Here is a 19,864-nt window from a genome sequence, read left to right as displayed (position 1 = left end):
AGGGCAATAGAGGGGAAGGGGCAGAGAGAGGGAGGGGGGAGAGAGAGAGAGAGAGACACACACACCTGTGGGAAGGGGAGAGTGCCCGTCAGTCTCTCCCCCAGCATCACCATGCGTGCGACCCAGAAGAAGAGCAGGTCGGTCCCCGTCTCCAGCAGTGAGTTTGGGTAGAAAGAGCACAGGTCATCTGTCTGTGGAGTGAAGGACAGAGTCAACACACACACCACAGGGGAGGGGAGGGGAGGGGAGGGGAGAGGGGTATGGGAGGGAGGGGGAAACACTAACAGTATCCCACACACACTGGGGACAATTTACAATTTCTACCATCTCCACTACACACTGTCATCGGTTGGCAGCCAACATAATCATGTTCAGGGCGGCAAGGTAGAGTTGCTGCCTCACAGCACCAGAGACCTGGGTTCCATCCTGACCACTGGTGCTGCACAGCACGGAGTTTGTACATACAGCACGGAAACAGGCCCTTCGGCCCACCGAGTCCGCGCCGATCAGCAACCTCTGTACATTAACAATATCCCACACACACTGGGGAAAATGTTTACATTTATATCGAAGCCAATTAACCTGCAAACCTGCACGTCTTTGGAAAACCCCCACGGGGGTTACCGGAAGAACGTACAAACTCTGTACATGCAGCACCTGTGGTCTGGATGGAATCCGGGTCTCTGGCACTGTGAGGCAGCAACTCTACTGCTGCACCACCGTGATGGTAGGGGAGGGGATGGAAGTTTGGAGGAGGGGGGTAAATGACGTTTGAGAGGGACATCCGACACTCCCTCCGTCCACTCCCTCTCCCGGATGGGCACGGGACCTGGGGAGAGGGGGGGGAGGGGAGGGTCACTCACCTTCCGTGGCCACCCCATGGCGGCGAAGGGGAAGAGTGCCGAGGAAAACCAGGTGTCCAGGACGTCAGCATCTGCGGTAGAGAGAGAGGAGTCACAGGGTGGAGAGAGACACACACGACGCAGGCAAACACATGCAGACCTACATACCCAGGCACACATACACAGATCCAGTGTCACACGCAGACGCACACACCGACGCGCAGACGCACACATGCAGACACATAGACTTACACACACATGCACGCAGACGTACACACACGCAAACATACACACATGCAGATACACACACGCAGACTTACACACACACAAGCAGACAGAGACACGGACGCAGACACACACACGCAGACGTACACATACGCAGACGTACACACACGTAGACGTACACACACGCAGACACACACATGCAGACATGCCCGCAGACGTACACACACGCAGACACATATACGCTGACACACAAGGCGTCACACGCAAATACACACATGCAGACGCACACACACGTGCAGCCACACATGCGTGCACACACACAGGCACACGTTGGTGTGCCGGCCTACACAAATGCATGTGCACACACATTGGTGTACACGAGCGGACACGTCCGTCCCTACCCTGCGTCAGGGTGATGTCACTCTCATCCACGCCCAGTGTCTTTGCAGCGATCCGCCTCGCCTCCACCTCCGACCTCGCCACCACCCAATCCGAACCCACGGCCTCCTGTAACACAGCGACAATAGTGAGACTCTCACCCCCTCACTCCCCCACACCCTCACCAACCCGTCACAGAACAGGCAGTGGGTGATGGAGGGGAGGTCGTTGTTCAGGGGGAACGGGTCAGTTCGGGGGGGGGGGGGGGGGGGGTCAGGGGTTCAGACCTACCTGCGCTGGGGGTGAGCGGGCAGAGCGACGCGATAGGCCGGGATTCGGTGACCCCACCACAGCTGCCGGGAAACGCACCAATCACTGCTGGGCAAGAGGTCAAGTGTCAGGGGTCAGCCCCGAGGTGTGGGGGATCCCCGTGACCCCCTCTCCATCCCAGACACTCCCCCGTCCCAGACCCCAGCACGCATCCCCCCCCCACCCCACCTAGAACATGAACCACCCCCTCACCGCCCAGACCAGGGTCTATCGCTCCCTCTCACCTCCCTCACTGTCCTCCCTCCTTCCCATGGATCTCCCTCCAACCCCACTAGACGCTGACAAACCCTCCCCCCACCCCAAGACACTGACCCTAACCAACCCCCTCTCCTGCACCGGTAACCCCCCCTCACCCAGACCTCCTCCCCCTCGCCCCCACTCGCCTGATGTTGCCCAGCCAGATGTTCCAGTGCTCTTTAGGGAGGCGGGGGTGAAGGTGAGGTCCCCCCGCTCCACAGCTGGGAGGGGGAGGAGAGAGAGAGGGGAGTTAGAGCCTTCAGGGGGGAGGGGAGGGGAGAGAGGGGTGAGGAGGAGAGGAGAGATGAGGGGAAAGGAGAGGGGAGGGGTGGGTAGAGAGGGGAGGGGTGGGTAGAGAGGGGAGGGGGGGGTGAGAGGGGGAGGGGGGAAATGGGGAATGGGAGAGAGGGGGGGGAGGGGAGAAGTGGGGTAAAGGAGGGCAGAGGGAAGGGAGAGTAGGGGAGGGGGGTGAGGGGAAAGGAAAGGAGGGGGGAGCAGGGGAAGGGAGGGGGAAGGGAGGGGGGGAGGGGGAGACAGGGAGAGGAGGGGGGGGAAGATGGGTGAGGGAAAAAGGGGGGGGCAGGGAGAGGGAGAGGTGGGGAAAGTAGAGGAAAAGGGGAGGGGAAAGGGAGAGGGGAAGGGAGGAGGGTAGAGGGGGGAGAGGAGAGGGGGGGAGGGGGAGAAGAAGGGTAGAGGGGGAGGAAGGGGGGGAGGAGGGAAAGGGGGCAGGGAGGGAGAGAGGGGGAAGGGAGAGAGGGGGGGAGAGGGAGAGAGAGAGGGGGGAGAGGGGGGGAGAGAGAAAAAAGCAGAGGGGAGACACAAACAAACACACACACACGGAGACAGACACGGACGCAGAGGGACACACACACACACACACAGACACACACAGATAAAGAGAGAAAGGCGAGAGGGGAGAGAGGGGAAGGGGAGAGAGGGGGAGAGAGAGGGAGAGGGGAGAGAGGGAGATAGGGGGGAGAGAGATGGGGGGAAGGGGGGGAGAGACGGGGAGGGAGAGGGAGGGGGAGGAGGAGAGAGAGCGGGGGGGAGAGGGGTGGAGAGCAAGGGGGGGAGGGGGGGGAGCGGGAGGGGGAGAGTGGGGGGGAGAGGGGGAGGGAGGGAGAGGGGGGGGGGGAGGGGGAGAAACAGGGGGGGGGGAGAGAGAGAGGGGGAGGGGAGGGGGAGAGGGGGGGGAGGGAGAGAGGGGAGAGGGGGAGAGGAGGGGGGAGAGAGATACAGAGCGGGAATAGAGAGGGGGGATAGAGGGGAGATAGATAGGGGGAGGAGGGAGAGACAGAGGGGGGAGGGGGGGGAGAGAGAGAGGGGGGGGAGAGGGAGGGAGAGAGGGGGGGGAGAGAGGAGGGGAAGGGAGGAGGGGGGAAGGAGAGAGAGGGGGGGGAGGAGAGGGGGGGAGAGGAGAGGGGGGGAGAAGGGGAGAGAGAGGGGAGGAGGGAGAGAGGGGGGAAGAAGGAGAGAGGGGAGAGAGAGTGGAGAGAGGGGGAGAGAGGGGAGAGAGAGGGGGAGGAGAGGAGGAGAGCGAGAGAGAGGGGGAGGGAGAGGGGAGAGCGCGAGGGGGGGAGAGGGGGAGAGAGGGAAGGAGAGAGGGAGGTGGAGAGGGGGAATGAGATGAAGGGAAGGAGAAAGAGGTGGGAAGGAGAGAGGGGGGAGAAGGGAGAGAGGGGGGAAGGGAGAGAGGGGGGAAGGGAGAGAGGGGGGGAAGGGAGAGAGGGGGGAAGGGAGAGAGGGGGGGGAAGGGAGAGAGGGGGGGAGAGAAGAGAGAGAGGGGGGAAGGGAGGGAGAGGGGGAGAGAGGGAGGAGGGGGGGAGAGAGAGAGAGGGAGAAGGAGAGAGAGGGGGAAGGGAGAGAGAGAGGGGGGGAGGAAGGGGAGAGAGAGGGGGAAGGGGGAGGGAGAGGGGGGGAGAAGGGATGAGAGGGGGAAGGGGAGCGAGGGGGGAGAGGGGAGAGGGAGGGGGAGGGGAGAGAGGGGGGAAGGGGAGAGAGGGGGAAGGGAGGAGAGGGGGGGGAGAGGGAGGAGAGGGGGAGAGGGGGGAGAGAGAGGGGGAAGGGAGAGAGAGGGGGAAGAGGGAGAGAGGGGGAAGGAGAGAGAGGGGGGGGAGAGAGAGGGGGAAGGGAGGGGGAAGGGAGAGAGGGGGGGAGCGAGGGGAGAGAGGGGGGGAGGGAAGGAGAGGAGAGAGGGGGAGAAGGGAGAGGGAGGGGGGAGAAGGGAGAGGAGGGGGAGAAGGGAGAGCGGGGGGAGAGAGGGGAGGGGGGGGGGAAGGGAGAGAGAGGGGGGAGGGAGGGGGGGAGGGGGAGGGAGAGAGGGGGGGAGCAGGGAGGGAGGGGGGAGAAGGGATGGGAGGGGGAAGGGGGGAGAGGGGGGGAGGAGGGGGGGGAGGGGAGAGGGGGGGGAGAGGGGGGGGGGGGGGAAGGGGAGAGGGGAGGGGGAGGGAGCAGGGAGAGAGGGGGAAGGGAAGGGAAGGGAGAGAGGAGGGGAGGGGAAGGGGGAGGGGGAGAAGGGAGAGGAGGGAGGGGAAGGGAGAGGGGGGGAGAAGGGGAGAGAGAGAGGGGGAAGGGAGAGAGAGGGGGGAGAAGGAGAGGGATAGATCGGGGAGAGAGGGGGGGAGAGGGAGAGACCCTCAGGGGGAGAGGAGAGAGGGGGGAAGGGAGAGAGGGGGGGGAAGGGAGAGAGGGGGGAGAAGAGGAGAGAGGGGGGAGGGGGAGAGAGGGGGAAGGGGAGAGAGGGGGGAAGGGGAGAGAGGGGGAAGGGAGAGAGGGGGGAGAGGGGAGAGAGAGGGGGAAGGGAGGGGGAAGGGAGAGAGGGGGAAGAAGACTAGAGAGAGGGGGAAGAAGGGAGAGAGGGAGAGAGGGGGGAGAAGGGAGAGAGAGGGGGAGAAGGGAGAGAGGGGGAGGATAAGGGAGAGAGGGGAGAGAGGGGGAGAGAGGGGAGAGAGGGGGAGAAGGAGAGAGAATGGAGAGAAGGGGAGGGAGGGAGAGAGGGGGGGAGAAGGGAGAGAGGGGGAGAAGGGAGAGAGGGGGAAGGGAGAGAGAGGGGAAGGGAGAGAGGGGGAAGGGAGAGAGGGGGAGAAGGGAGAGGGAGGGGGAGGGGGAAGGGAGGAGAGGGGGGGAAGAGGGGGGACGGAGGGAGAGGAGGGGAGAAGGGAGAGAGGGGGGAAGGGAGGGGGGAGAGGGGGGAGAAGGGGAGAGAGGGGGAAAGGGAGAGAGGGGGGGAGAAGGGGGAGAGAATGGAGAGAGGGGGAGAAGGGAGAGAGGGGGTAAGGGGGGGAGAGGGGGAAGGGAGGGGTGAGGAGAGGGGGTAAGGGGGGGGGAGAGGGGAGGTGAGGGGGGGTGGGGGGGGTAGAGGAGGGGCAGGAGTATGGGGGGGGGGGGGAGGGGGCGCTATACTACCCTGCAACCGTTCCCCAAACCCTCCCACCTCGAGCGGCAACCGCGGCGGCGCGCGCGGGCGGGCGGGAACCACTGCGCGTGCGCGCGGCGGCGGGAGGGGGAGCGCGAGGGCCGCCGTTGAGTTTGAGTTGGTTTGAATCGCGGCGGGCAGTTGGGCGCGCGCCCCCCCCCCCCCCCCCCCCCGCGGGGTCATCGCCTCCTCGTCGCCTGCGCTGATGCCGGCCCCCCCCGCCGCTCAACACCCCCCCCTCCCGGACTAGACACCCCCCCCCCCGGACTAGACCACCCCCCCCCCCTAGACCAGACTAGACACCCCCCCAGACTAGACACCCCCCACCTAGACCAGACTAGACACCCCCCCACCCCCCCCCCCCAGACCCAGGCAGCCCATCAGACCAAACCAGAGACCCCCCCAGACCAGACACCCCCCCCAGACTAGACACCCCCCAGACTAGACACCCCCCCCACCTAGACTAGACACCCCCCCCAGACTAGACACCCCCCCCCCACCTAGACTAGACACCCCCCCTACACCAGACTAGACACCCCCCCAGACTAGAACCCCCCCCCACACCCCTAGACTAGACACCCCCCACCTACACCAGACTAGACACCCCCCACCTACACCAGACTAGACACCCCCAGACTAGACACTCCCCACCCCACCCCCAGACCAGGCAGCCCATCAGATCAAACCAGAGACCCTCTAGACTAGACACCCCCACCCCCCAGATCAGACACCCTCACCCCCCCAGACCAGCCCACCCCCAGACTAGACACCCCACCCCCAGACACCTCCCCAGACCAGAGCACCCCCAGACCAGGCAGCCCATCAGACCAAACAAACCCCCCCAAACCAGACACCCCCCCCAGACCAGAGCACCCCCAGACCAGGCAGCCCATCACACCAGACACCTCCCCAGACCAGAGCACCCCCACCCCCAGACACCTCCCCAGACCAGAGCACCCCCAGACCAGGCAGCCCATCAGACCAGACACACCCACCCTCGACCAGACACCTCCCCCCAGACTAGACACCACCTAGACCAGACAACCCCCCCCGACTAGACACCTCCCCAAGACCAGACACCCCCCAGACCAAACTACCCCCCAGACCAGACACCTCCCCAGACTAGACACCCCCCACCCTCAGACCAGACACTCCCCCAAATCAGACACCCCCCAGACCAGACACCCCCCCAGACCAGACACCCCTCAGACCAGACACCTCCCACCTCCCACCCCCCCAGACCAGACACCCTCAGACCAGACACCTCCCCAAGACCAGACGCACCCAGACCAAACTACCCCCCAGACTAGACACCCCCCCCACCAGACACCCCCACCCCCCAGACCAGACACAGACCCAGACCTGAGACACACCCCCCCCCCCAGACCAGACCACCCCTTCCCCCATTCCAGACACCCCCTCTCAGACCAGACAGCCTTCTCCTCCCCATTCCAGCCACCTCCCATCCCAGACTAAACATCCCCTCCTCTCCAGACCAGACACCCCCTCCCCAAGACTAGACAACCCCCCCCCCCCAATTTTAGCCAAAATAGCATTGTTTTTTCTCTCTCATCACAACTTTCTCGTAGCCTACAACTGTAAGTTAATACCAATGATAAAAGTAATACTTGCTAGGCAATTTTCTTCATAAGAAACACTTTGTAGTTTTGCAGAGACTGAGACACATGAGAGCAGGTTGAAAAAACAAAGGCAATGAAAGCTGTGAGAGCATGAGCGCGTGCGTGGGAGAATACCCTGGTTATGAAATAATTGAAGTGTAAAATATTTTATTAAGTAAAAAATCAGCTTGCATTTTATGGGTTCTGAATAAACTGAAGTTATATAATTCAGTACTGTAGCGGAACTGTGGTAATAGGAAGCCTGCATGCCAAGCTGTTCTGATAGTGCTTCCTGTTGTGCCCAAGCAAAAGGCCATTAACAATAGTGGGAGAGGATATGTTTCCTGGGGACTTTCCACTTCCACTGCCAAACAAAAATATGGTTGGATTATTCAGCATATGATCAACCTTTGTCAATAAATCTTGGACCATGGTAACATATATGGTTAACTATGCACACTACAGATTGATGCAAGCATGTTTTCTGTCTAGAACCGAATATTATCATGACATGGCCATAGCATTGGTCGGTATTACTATTGGTACAGAAACACTCTCCTTCCCACATAATTTACCCCCAACAAAATATACAGGTTGCAAGGAAATTTCTAAAGGCATTTTATGATAATAGCTGTTAAAACCCACTATACCCATCTGACAGGTTAAACATCACACTAACTGGCAAGAGATGACCAAAGGACATAACTGCAGCAAATGTACTTTTGGTAATATGTTTAAAGGTGTCAAAACGCCACATCACCGGACATTCAGATTAGATGTATGTGTTGTGAATAGCAATGAAGATACCCAGTTTGTACGCACCAGATTTAAAAAAAAAATAATTGATAAACGCTGTTTGGGGATTCGGCCCGAAGCGTTGCCTATTTCCTTCGCTCCATAGATGCTGCCTCACCCGCTGAGTTTCTCCAGCATTTTTGTCTACCTGCTGTTTCCATCATTCCTACTTCAGAATGAATGTTGAAATTTCAACTGAAATATCTCCTGACCAAATTTGTGGTGTATATGACTGACTGTAGAAATAAAACCTGGATAAAACCAACGTATGTTGTGAACGTTGCTCATTAAATAACTACAGTACTGATACTCCATATTAGGAGCATTGATTTGACGTTAAAATGTTTCACGTGTTCACAATTTAATTAATCCATCTTTAACAATAGTGGGAGAGGATAGGTTTCCTGGGGACTTTCTGTAAACAGAAACTTCTGTGAGTAATTGATAAAGATCCTTACATTGTTTAAAAAGGTTCTACAGATGATAGACCTTTGACTAAGTTCCTGTTGTTTAGGGGTTTTGTAACTAAAGTTTGTGATTGATATAACCGCAGCATGACAAGCATTGTATTAGTGACAAGTATACTTTGAATGGGTACAGTCTGTGATTGATTTGTGTTAAATGGCATTGCTGCAACTCTGTATAAACATGTGACTACGTTTCCAAAATACTATAAAAGATGCTGGTAGGCAAAAATGCTGGAGAAAGAAATAGGCAACGTTTCGGGCCGAAACTCTTCTTCTAGAGTTTTCAAGAGAGTTAGATTTAACTCCTGGGGCTAGTGGAATCAAGGGATATAGGAAGAAAGCAGGAATGGGGTACTGATTTTGGATGATCAGCCATGATCATATTGAACGACGGTGCTAGCTCGAAGGGTCGAATGGCCTACTGCTGCACCTATTTTCTATGTTTCTATGTAACATTCTCTCCACATCTACACTATGCAAGCCTTTCACTGTTTGGTATGTTTCAATGAGGCCCCCCGCTCATCCTCCTAAACTCACTCTGTGACTTTGGGATTGGTTAGGGGAGTGTGTCACATACAATCCCTTCCCAAATGCCCAATGTGTCACATTCTATCCTGTCCCTCTCACCTCCATGGCATTCGCTGCCATTTCTTGGCACCGCACAAACCACTGGGACCTCAGCAGCGGTTCCACCACGTCCCGCGAACGGCTGGGGGAGAGGGGGGAGAGAGGGGTCAGTGAGGGGGGGAGAGAGGGGGCAGTGAGGGGGGAGGAGAGGGGTCAGTGAGGGGGGAAGAGGGGGGTCAGTGAGGGGGGGGAGAGGGGTCAGTGAGGGGGGGGAGGGAGAGGGGAGGTGTCAGTGAGGGGGGGTGAGAGAGAGAGCGGTCAGTGAGGGGGGGAGGAGGGTCAGTGGGGGGGGAAGAGAGGGGGGTCAGTGAGGGGGGAGAGAGGGGGGGCAGTGAGGGGGAGGAGAGGGGTCAGTGAGGGGGGAGAGAGGGGTCAGTGAGGGGGGGGGGAGAGAGAGCGGTCAGTGAGGGGGGGAGAGAGAGAGCGGTCAGTGAGGGAGGGGGAGAGGGGTCAGTGAGGGGAGGGGTCAGAGAGGGGGGGAGAGAGGGGTCAGTGAGGGGGGGAGAGGGGTCAGTGAGGGGGGAGAGAGGGGGTCAGTGAGGGGGGAGAGAGAGGGGTCAGTGAGGGGGGAGAGAGGGGGCAGTGAGGGGAGAGAGAGGGGTCAGTGAGGGGGGAGAGAGGGGGTGAGGGGGAGAGAGAGGGGATAGGGGGGGCAGTGAGGGGAGAGAGGGGGGTCAGTGAGGGGGAGACTGGGGGAGAGAGAGAGAGGGGAGATTGGGGAGAGAGGGGAGAGATGGGGGGAGAGAGAAGGGGGGGTCAGAGGGGGGGGATCAGTGAGGGGGAGATTGGGGAGACAGCGAGGGGGAGTGGGGGAGAGAGCGGGGGTGGACAGACTGGGGGAGAGAGCAAACGAGAGAGAGGGTCAAGGGAAGTGGGCAGGGGAGGGGTTGGGGGGAGAGAGACGGGGCAGATAGGGTGGGGGGCAAAGCGTGGGTCTGACCTGCAGAGCCGCAAGACCATGGGGTGGTCTCTAGATCCACGGAACAATCCACGGTCCATGAAGGCCGACATCACTGCGCGACGGGCATCAAACCTGGCCATCCCCTGTGGGGGAGAGAGAGAGAGGAGAGAGAGAGAGAGAGAGAGGAGGGGGGGTCACCCTGTACCCCACACACTCTACCACACACCCTTTACCCCACACACTCCACCCTAGCACCCTCTCACCTTCTCCCCAGACACACTCCACTCTCCTCCTCTCTCATTCCATCATCTCAGTCTCTCCCCGCCTCTTCCCCAACCCTCTGTCCCCCAGCTCAGTCTCCCCTCCCCCCCCTACCCCCACTCCCCATCTTCCCCCCTCCCCCCCCAGCTCAGTCCCCCCTCTCCTCCCCCCCCCCCCCCCCCCCCCCCCCGTCCCCGTACCGTGCAGCCAGGGTGGGGAGTTTGCTGCCATGTGTCCGGTGTCGGTGATGACGGTGGGCAGGGGGAGTTGGTGCCGCATTGCCAGCTGGTGATCGGTGTGGTCGTGGCCGGGACTCACCTTCACCGCACCTGGGGGAGTAGGGTGGGGAGCGGGGGCAAGACAGGGGTTCACATGGTCAAGGGGGTCACCCCGTCACAGAGTCATTGAGTGATACAGCCCCTTCGGCCTTCGAAGCAAACAGGCCCTTGGGCCCAACTTGCCCACGCCGGCCAGAGGGTGGTGAGTCAGTGGAATTCATTGCCACAGAAGGCGGAGGAGGCCAAGTGAGTAGATATTTTCAAGGCAGAGATAGATAGAATCCCTGGTTCTGGACTCCCCAACATTGGGAACATTTTTCCTGCATCCAGCCTGTCCAATCCTTTAAGAATTTTAAATGATTCTATCAGATCCCCCCTCATCGTTCTAAATTCCTGTGAATACAAGCCCAGTCGACCCATTCTTACATCGCACATCAGTGCCGCCATCCCGGGAATTAACCTGGTGAACCCATGCTGCACTCCCTCAATAGCAAGAATGGTTTCCACTAGTGGGACAGTCTAGGACTAGAGGGCATAGTCTCAGAATTAGAGGACGTTCTTGCAGGAAGGAGATGAGGAGGGACTGGATATTTTCAAGGCAGAGATAGACAGATTCTTGATTTATGCGGGTGTCAGAGGTTGTGGGGAGAAGGCAGAAGAATGGGGTTAGGAGGGAGAGATAGATCAGCCACGATTGAATGGTGGAGTAGACTTGATGGGCCGAATGGCCTAATTCTGCTCCTATCACTTATGATCTTCACGCCAACTTGCCCACGCCGGCCAACATGTCCCAGCAACACTAGTTATTTGCCCGCATTTGGCCCATATCCCTCCAAGCCTGTCCTTTCCATGCACCTGTCGAATTGCTTCTTACATGATGGGATAGCCCCATCCCAAACTACCAGCTTGTTCCATTCAACCCATTGTGTGAAAAAGTTACCCCTCAGATTCCCATTAAATCTTTTCCCCTTCACATCTGGTCCTTGATTCCCCTCCTCGTGCTGGGGGTTGCTGCATCCTGGGGTGTTGGAGGGGTCGGGTCACGATGTCCTGGAGCCAAGAGGTCACATTGGGGTCACGGCGAGGTCAAGGGACCGTGGCCAGATCGGCCACGGCAGGGTCGTTCACGGCTGGGTCGGGGTGGGGTCGCAGAGGGTTCAGGGTGGGGTCACAAACCTACCTGTGCCAAAGTCGGGGTCGACCAGTGGGTCGGTGATGATCGGCAGCAGGTGACCCGTCAATGGGTGACGAACTCTGGCCCCATGGAGATGCTGGGGGAGAGAGGTCAGTGGTGGTCACTCTACCCCTTCACCTTGACCGCCCCCCCCCCACACCGCCAACCACTCTCTCCCCACGCTCTCCGCCGCCACCCCTTCACGTCCCCACCACAAACCCACACAAACCTCCCCCATCCACGCTTCTCTCTCTCGTGTCCGCCCATCATCTCCCTGCCCTTCACTTTCTCCTCTATCCCCTCTCCATGTCATGCTCCCATTCTCTACACTCCCCCTCACCCCTCCCTCTCCCCCTCAACCCCCCCTCCCCTCACCCTTCCCTCTTCCTCCCCTCTCCCCACACCCCCTCCCTCACCTTCCCTCTCCCCACCATCACCCCTCGCTCACTCCCCATCGCCCATCTCCCCTCACCACCCTCCCCTCTCCCCACCATCACCCCTCTCGCTCACCCCCCTCTTCCCCTCAACACCCCCTCCCCTCCCCCCCCTCAACCCCCCCTCCCCTCACCCCAACCTTCCTCACCCTTCCCTCTACCTCCTCTCACCCCCCTCTCGCTCACCCCCCCTTCCCTCATCCCCCTCCCCTCATACCCCTCCCCTCAATCCCCATCTCCCCTCACCCTCCCTCCCCTCACCTTCCCCTCCCATCAACCCCCTCCCCTCAATCCCCATCTCCCCTCTCCCCCTCCCTCACCCCACCCCCCTCTGCCCGCCCCCCCCCTCACCGAGTATCGTGGGTCGTCGAGGTTTCACAGCCACGGCAACATCCCCCGGTACCGTCTCCGGCCTCGTCGTCGCCACGACAACCTCCCCACCTGCGGGGAACACACACGGTGACGGACACACAGGATAGGGGGAAAACACAGAGAGTGGCGGACCCTCACAGAAGGGGGGAACCTCCATCTCCCCCAATTTTCCCTGCAACTCTCCACCCCTCCTCTTTCCCCCTCCATCTCACCATCCCTCCCTCTCTTCCCCCCCCCCTTCACCTTTCCCAATCCCCCCCTCCCTCACCCCTCCTCTCCTGCTGCGCCTCCACACTCACCCCCATCCTCTGTCGGATAGGCCAGGTGTGCCAGCTCCCCAAAGACCACCTTCTCCTGGTACCCGGGCACTGAGACCAGGGTTCGCCCCTTCAGGGGGCAGCTCTCAACCTAGAGAGAGACACAGGTCAGTGCACACTGGCGCAGTGGTAGATTCCCCTCCCCTCCATTCCCTCCCCCACCCTCCGACCCCTCACCTCGATGTCGGAGATCGCCGAGCCCAGAGCACACGACCAGTTGACCAGTTGGCGGCCCCGGTAGACCAGACCCGCCTCGTACAGACGGACAAACGCCTCAGTCACCGCCTCACTGTAACCCTGCGGTGGTAGAGAGAGGGTGAGGGGGGACAGGGGGGGGGGGGGGCGGGGGGAAGAGAGCGGGCGAGGGGAACACAGGGGGAGAGAGAGGGGGCGAGGGGGGCGTAAGGAGAGAGAGGGCGAGGGGGACGCAAGGAGGGAGAGGGGGCAAGGGGGGACCCGAGGGGGAGGGTTGGGGTGAGAGGAGGGAAGGGAGGGGGAGCAGTGGGAGGGAGTTAGGGTTATGGGGAGAGGGATAGAGGTTGGGGGTCAGCGTCGGGTCAGGGGGGATGTTTGCGTCTACTCACGGCCTCCATGGTGAAGCGGGCACGGTGCCAGTCCAGTGAGGAGCCCAGCAAACGGAGCTGCTGGTAAATCTCATCCCCCTTCCTGCCAGAGACAGAGACCTGTCAGCTCTCACTGGCATCAGCCATTCCCCCAACCCTCTCACACACCCCTCCCCCCCACAAACTCCCCATCCCCCTCCCGCTCTCCCCTGCCCCCTCGTCACTCACTCGTGCTTCCAGTGCCACACGTGTTGCAGGAACTGGTCACGGGTCAGATCACGCCGACTGATCCCACTCTCCCTCTGTAGACGCTGCTCCACCACCACCTGGGGGGGGGGGGGGGGGGGAAGAGGAAAGGGGTGGGGAATAAGTGAGAGGGATAGGGAGAGGGATTTGGAGGAGGGATAGAGGGAGAGGGGGAAGGGGAGGGAGAGGTGTACAAGTGACAAAAAAGTACTTTGAGGGAACTGGTCACCAGGATTGCTGCGATTCTCATCTGGATGAAAACTGGGTCAAATGGCGCAGCGGTAGAATGCCAGAGACCCGGGTTTGATCCCGACTATGGGTGCTGTCTGTACGGAGTTTGTACGTTCTCCCCGTTACCTGGGTGGGTTTTCTCCGGAAACTCCGGTTTCCTCCCACACTCAAAAGACGTGCAGGTTTGTAGGTTAATTGGCTTGGTGCAAATGCAAAATCGTCCATAGTGTATGCAGGATGGTGTTAGTGTGCGGGGATCGCTGGTTGGTGCGGACCCGGTGGGCTGAAGGGCCAGTTTCCGCGCTGTATCTCTAGAAGAGTAATGCTAAATGTCGATTGAGGGCAGACCAGAGTTAGACGGGGCGGGAACAATCCTGCCGGGGAAATAATTTACTCAAAATTTGGCTGGACAAAGTAGTTGGAAAGAACTGGAGATGCTGGTTTAAGTCGAAGATAGGCAAAAAATACTGGATTAACTCAGCGGGCAGGCAGCATCTCTGGAGAGAAGGAATGGCTGACGTTTCGGCTCGAGACCCTTCTTAAGACTCCATTAACATCGGGAACATTTTTCCTGCATCTAACCTGTCCAATCCCTTAAGAACTTTATATGTTTCTATAAGATCCCCTCTCATCCTAAATTCCAGTGAATACAAGCCCAGTCATCCCATTCTTTCATCATGTGTCAGTCCCGCCACCCCGGGATTTAACCTGGTGAACCTATGCTGCACTCCCCCGATAGCAAGAATGTCCTTCCTTAAGTTAGGTGACCAAATCTGCACACAATACTCCAGGTGCAGTCTCACCGGGGTTTGAGACTGCAGTAGGACCTCCTTGCTCCTAAACTCAAATCCTCCGGCAATGAAGGCCAACATGCCATTTGTTTTCTCCACTGCCTGCTGTACCTCCATGCTTAGTTTCAGTAAGTGCACACACAGTCAGAGAGAAGGTTACAGGGTCATTCTAAGGGGCCAGACCACCAGAATGCCCACCTGCTATGGGGGAAGGGAGGAGTTGGGGGGGGGGGGGAAACAGACGGAGAGCAAACCCACCTGGGTGGCAATGCCAGCGTGGTCACAGCCTGGTACCCACAGCACCCTTCGACCCCTCATCCTGTTCCTGAAAGGGGAAAGGTCACAATAGACAATAGGTTCAGGAGTAGGCCATTCAGCCCTTCGAGTCAGCACTGACATGCAGTGTGATCACGGCTGATCATCCCCAATCAGGACCCCGTTCCTGCCTTCTCCCCATATCCCCTGACTCCGCTATCTTTAAGAGCCCTATCTAGCTCTCTCTTTAAAGTATCCAGAGAACCGGCCTCCACCGCCCTCTGAGGCAGAGAATTTCACAGACTCACAACTCTCTGTGTGAAAAAGTGTTTCCTCATCTCCGTTCTAAATGGCTTACCGCTTATTCTTAAACTGTGTGGCCCCTGGTTCTGGATTCCCCCAACATCGGGAACATGTTTCCTGCCTCCAGTATGTACAAACCCTTGATAATCTTATATGTTTCAATAAGATCCTCTCTCATCCTTCTATACAAGCCCAGCCGCTCCATTCTCTCAGCATATGACAGTCCCGCCATCCCGGGAATTAACCTCGTAAACCTACACTGCACTCCCTCAATATTCGCGACCTGTCAACTCTCACCCTGCCACACCCGTCCTCACTGGTACTGTACCCCAGTGTTATACAGACAGACCCATCCACACCGCTACTGTACCCCAGGGTTTCACACTCACCATCGTACTATTGCGTCTTGTATTGCCACAGTCAGCGCGTGACCCAGGTGCAGGGAACCTGTAACGTTGGGTGGGGGAAAACACATGGCAAAGGTGGCATCCTCTCGGTGGGGCAGCTGTGCCTGTGGGAGATTAACTTTAGATTCATTTATTTTATTGTCAACGTGTACCGAGGTACTGTGAAAAGCTTTTTTGTTGCGTGCTAACCAGTCAGCAGGAAGACAATACATGATTACAATCGAGCCGTCCACAGTGTACAGATACAGGATAAAGGGAATAATGTTTAGTGCAAGGTAAGGTCCCATTAAAGATAGTCCGAGGGTCTCCAATCAGGTGGATGGGAGGTCAGGGCCGCTCTCTAGTTGTTGGAGGATGGTTCAGTTGCCTGATAACAGCTGGGAAGAAAGTGTGTAGGAAGGAACTACAGATGCTAGTTTAAAGGTAGACACAAAATGCGGGAGTAACAGGCAAGCATCTCTCGAGAGAAGGAATGAGTGATGTTTCGGGTCGAGACCCTTCTTCGGACTGAGAGTCAGGGGAGTGGGAGACACAGAGATAAGGAAGTGTAAGGTGTGAAAGCAAGACATCAGCAGAGAAGGCGATCAAGGAAAATGTAGAATAGATCATTGTTCGCTGGGAGAAGGTGACAGCAAAGCAAACAGAGATAAAATGTAAATGATGACAGTCAGACTGGTCGGAGAACTGGGAATGGGAGGGGATGGAGAGAGGGGGAAAGCAAGGGTTACTGTCCCTGAATCTGGAGGTGTGCGTTTTCACACTTCTGTACCCCTTGCCCGATGGGGGAGGGGGAAGAGGGAGTGACCGGGGTGCGACTGGTCCTTGATGATGCTGCTGGCCTTGCCGAGGCAGACGTGAGGTGTAGATGGAGTCAATGGAAGGGAGGTTTGTTTGTATGATGGTCTGGGCTGGGGGGGGAGAGTGGGGGGGGGGGGGGGGTGAGGGGGGGGGGGAGCGGTCCCCAGGACTGTGTGCTAAAAAGTATAATTTGTTCAACATCCCCCCCAACATCTTGCTCTCCACCTCTCTGTCCCCCCTCCACCATTCCTGCAACCACTCCCCATTCCTCCCATCCCCCTCTCTCCATCCCTCCCCTCAGTCACATCGTACTCAGATGTGAAGCCCTCCCTCTCCCACCCCTTCTCATTGGCCCCCTTCACTGCCTGCCCACACCGCTCTATTCACGTGATACTCAAGTTTGAAGAAGCCCTCTCTCCCCCCCCCCCCCCCCACCCACATGATATTCGGGTATGAGGAAACCCTCTCTCTCCCCCATTTCTCCCACCCCCTCCCCCCATCCCCCCCATCCCTCTCCTCACTCACGTGGTACTCTGGCGTGAAGAAGCCCTCTCTTTCCCACCATGAATACCAGGCAGCCTCCACGTATCGGGGGCTGTACGATTTCGGCAGCGGGACCATCGTATCTGTGTTGGGGGAGACAGGGATCAGGAATGCCGGCCTTCTTCCCCAGGCCCTTCGGCCCACTATCCCCAGCCTACCCAACAGCCAGGAGAGTTGAACGGCCCCATAGATCAAGACTGAGCAATGATAATCTCTGCTTGCCAGCATAGGGAGCCTACCCTACAGTCCCAGTCAGGCAGAGGTGGAGCAGGCCCTTCGGCCCTCCGCACTCATGCTAGCCACCAAAGAGGAGGTGCAACGAGGCCTGGGTGTCCTTGTACATCAGTCACTGAAAGTAAGCATGCAGGTTCAGCAGGCAGTGAAGAAAGCAAATGGCATGTTGGCCTTCAGAGCGAGAGGATTTTAGTTTAGGAGCAAGGAGGTCCAACTGCAGTTGCACAGGGACCAGGTGAGACCACACCTGGAGTATTGCTTTCGTCTCCTTATTTGAGGAATTCTTGCTATTGAGGAAGTGCAACGTAGGTTCACCAGGTTAATTCCCAGGGAGTTGTGAAACTGTGGAATTCTCTGCCACAGAAGGCAGTGGAGGCCAATTCACTGGATGTTTTCAAGAGAGAGTTAGATTTAGCTCATTGGGCTAATGGAATCAAGGGCTATGGGGAGAAAGCAGGAACAGGGTACTGATTTAGGATGATCAGCCATATTGGCCGGGACACGTGACAATAAACTGAACTGAATAAGAAGGAACTGCAGATGCTGGTTTAAACCAAAAATAGACACAAAAAGTTGCAGTAATTCAGCAGGACAGGCAGCATCTCTGGAGAGAAGGAATGGGTGATGTTTCGGGTCGAGACCCTTCTTCAGACTAGTTTGGGATATGGGAAACGAGAGATATAGACGGTGATGTGGAACTGAACTGGACAGGTTGGGCTGGGGGGGCTGTTTGCATGTTGTATGACTAAGGGATTTCACACAAGTTGTCCACGTGAGTGGCAAGGATGTGGGGTAAAATTGTCAGGTGGGGAAACTGTTTTATGTACAGAGCCCTCCATAATGTTTGGGACAAAGACCCATCATTTATTTATTTGCCTCTGTTCTCCACAATTTGAAATTTGGTATTGAAAAAAAATCACATCTGGTTAAAGTGCAGATTGTCAGATTTTATTAAAGGCTATTTTGATACCTACAGCCTCCGACAATGTCCGGTGCAGTTTTATAGCACGGTGCATGTTTTGTATATATTTATTACTTGATTGAAGTCTATTTTGAAACTATTTTAAAAGTATGACTCTGTGATTGGAGGTCCCGTATAATAACCAGTGCAACAGACCAGCGCCCTCTCACCTTTCTTCTCTCCCGGTGGAGTCGGCACGTCGTACGTGAACACCGGTGGTTCCGTCCATTTCCGCGGCTCGGTTCCCTGTCACAGCAAGAGGTTCTGTCACCCCCAACTGATCAACCATCTCTCCCTCTCACTCACTCCATCCCCTCCCTTCCCCCCTATCCGAACCCTCTCCATTTCTCATCCCTCCCTCTGCATTTATTTCTCATTCCTCCTCTCTCTATTTATTTCTCTCCCTCCCCTCATTAATTCCTTCTCTCCCCACCCACACCCTCTCCATTTCTCTCTTCCCCCTCATCCTCCTCTCCCTTTCACTCCCTCCCTTCTCCCACTCATGCACGCACACCTATCCATTCCAACCACCCCTCCATTCTCTTCCCCCATCTGCCCGTCGTCCCCTCCCTCTTTCTTTCCACCTCTTCATCCTCCCCTCCCTGATCTTCCTCCTTCTCCACTTATTCCGCCCTCTCTCTCCCTCACCGCCTGCTCCCTTCTTTGCCCTTTCCCCTCGCTCTCACTCCCCATTGCTCATCCCTCTCCCCCAATCCCATTCTACCTCTCCCTTCCCTCCTATCTCCCTACCCACACCTCTCTCCCATCCCTCCCCCCACTACTTTCCCAACCCTTCCTCCCAATCCAATTCATCCCCCTCACTCCTTCTCCCTACCCACCCACTCTATTTATTTCTCCCCCTCACCTCCTTCATTCCTTCTCTCTCTCTCTCTCCCACTCCACCTCCATTTATTTATTCCTTCTCTATTCCTGACCCCTCCTCCCTCTCCATTCCCTTTCCTCCTCCCCTATCCGCCTCACCCTATTTCTCTCTCCCTCCCCATCCCGTTCTCCCCTCTTCCACTATCTCCCCCCTCAGTTTCGCTCCCTTCCCTCCTCCATCTCTCACGCTCCCTCCTCTCCTTCAACCCCCTCCCCTCCTCCTCTCCTTCATCCTCCTCCTCTCCCTCCCTTCCCTTCTTCATCCTCCTCTACCTCACCCCTCCATTATTCTCTCCTCCTCCTCCACTCCGAGCCTCCAAGGCCGCCTCTCTTCGCAGCCGCCGCCGCTCCTTGTGGAGCCGCTGCCGGGCGGGGTTGGGGTTGGGGCCGGGGTCGGGGCCGCTGCTACAGGCCCGGGGCAGAGGGTGGAGGAGGGGGATGAGAAGCCGCGACCACAGCGGGTCCCGGGCCGCCGCCATCAGCACCATGGGCGCCGCCATCTTGATGACCTCTTCCCCTTCCCCCCGCTGACGTCACTCCCTCCCTCCAAAGAGTCACAAGTTGCAGAATCAGCCCATTCATGGAAAATAGGTGCAGGAGTGGAGGCCATTCGGCCCTTCGAGCCTGCACCACCATTCAATATGATCATGGCTGATCATCCAGAATCAGTACCTCGTTCCTGCTTTCTCCCCATATCCCTTGATTCCATGAGCCCTAAGAGCAAATTCCAACTCTCTCTTGAAAACATCCAGTGAATTGGCCTCCACTGCCTTCTGAAACAGAACATTCCAGACACGCCAAAGACGTGGGTTAATTGGCTTGGTATAATTGTAAATTGTCCCGAGTGTGTGTACGATGGTGAAAGCGCAGAGATTGCTGGTTGGCATGTACTCGGTGGGCCAAAGGTCCCTTTCCTATGCTGTATCTCTAAACTAAACTCGACCTGAAACATCACCCATTTCTTCTATCCAGAAATGC

General features: G+C 57.8%; 1 protein-coding gene across 1 annotated transcript in view; it reads right to left on the bottom strand.

The window, feature by feature from the left end:
* The window catches only part of vars2 (valyl-tRNA synthetase 2, mitochondrial), a 29,367-nt gene extending 9,988 nt beyond the window's left edge, over nt 1–19,379 (bottom strand). Inside the window, 22 exon segments of the mRNA XM_055631852.1 lie at nt 66–191; nt 864–934; nt 1,469–1,574; nt 1,737–1,752; nt 1,755–1,820; nt 2,159–2,233; nt 7,364–7,410; nt 8,936–9,017; nt 9,876–9,982; nt 10,302–10,426; nt 11,556–11,646; nt 12,335–12,352; nt 12,354–12,424; nt 12,655–12,763; nt 12,850–12,969; nt 13,257–13,338; nt 13,464–13,561; nt 14,762–14,828; nt 15,451–15,572; nt 16,792–16,892; nt 18,175–18,250; nt 19,165–19,379. Of these exon segments, the coding sequence (XP_055487827.1) occupies nt 66–191; nt 864–934; nt 1,469–1,574; nt 1,737–1,752; nt 1,755–1,820; nt 2,159–2,233; nt 7,364–7,410; nt 8,936–9,017; nt 9,876–9,982; nt 10,302–10,426; nt 11,556–11,646; nt 12,335–12,352; nt 12,354–12,424; nt 12,655–12,763; nt 12,850–12,969; nt 13,257–13,338; nt 13,464–13,561; nt 14,762–14,828; nt 15,451–15,572; nt 16,792–16,892; nt 18,175–18,250; nt 19,165–19,374 (1,986 nt within the window). The 5' untranslated portion in view covers nt 19,375–19,379.
* Between the last annotated feature and the right edge of the window lie 485 nt (nt 19,380–19,864).

The sequence above is a fragment of the Leucoraja erinacea genome, unplaced genomic scaffold (genome assembly GCF_028641065.1).
Source record: "Leucoraja erinacea ecotype New England unplaced genomic scaffold, Leri_hhj_1 Leri_93S, whole genome shotgun sequence".
Lineage (NCBI taxonomy): Eukaryota > Metazoa > Chordata > Chondrichthyes > Rajiformes > Rajidae > Leucoraja > Leucoraja erinaceus.
The sequence above is the reverse complement of the archived record's forward strand: the minus strand, read 5'-3'. Positions and strand labels throughout refer to the sequence as shown.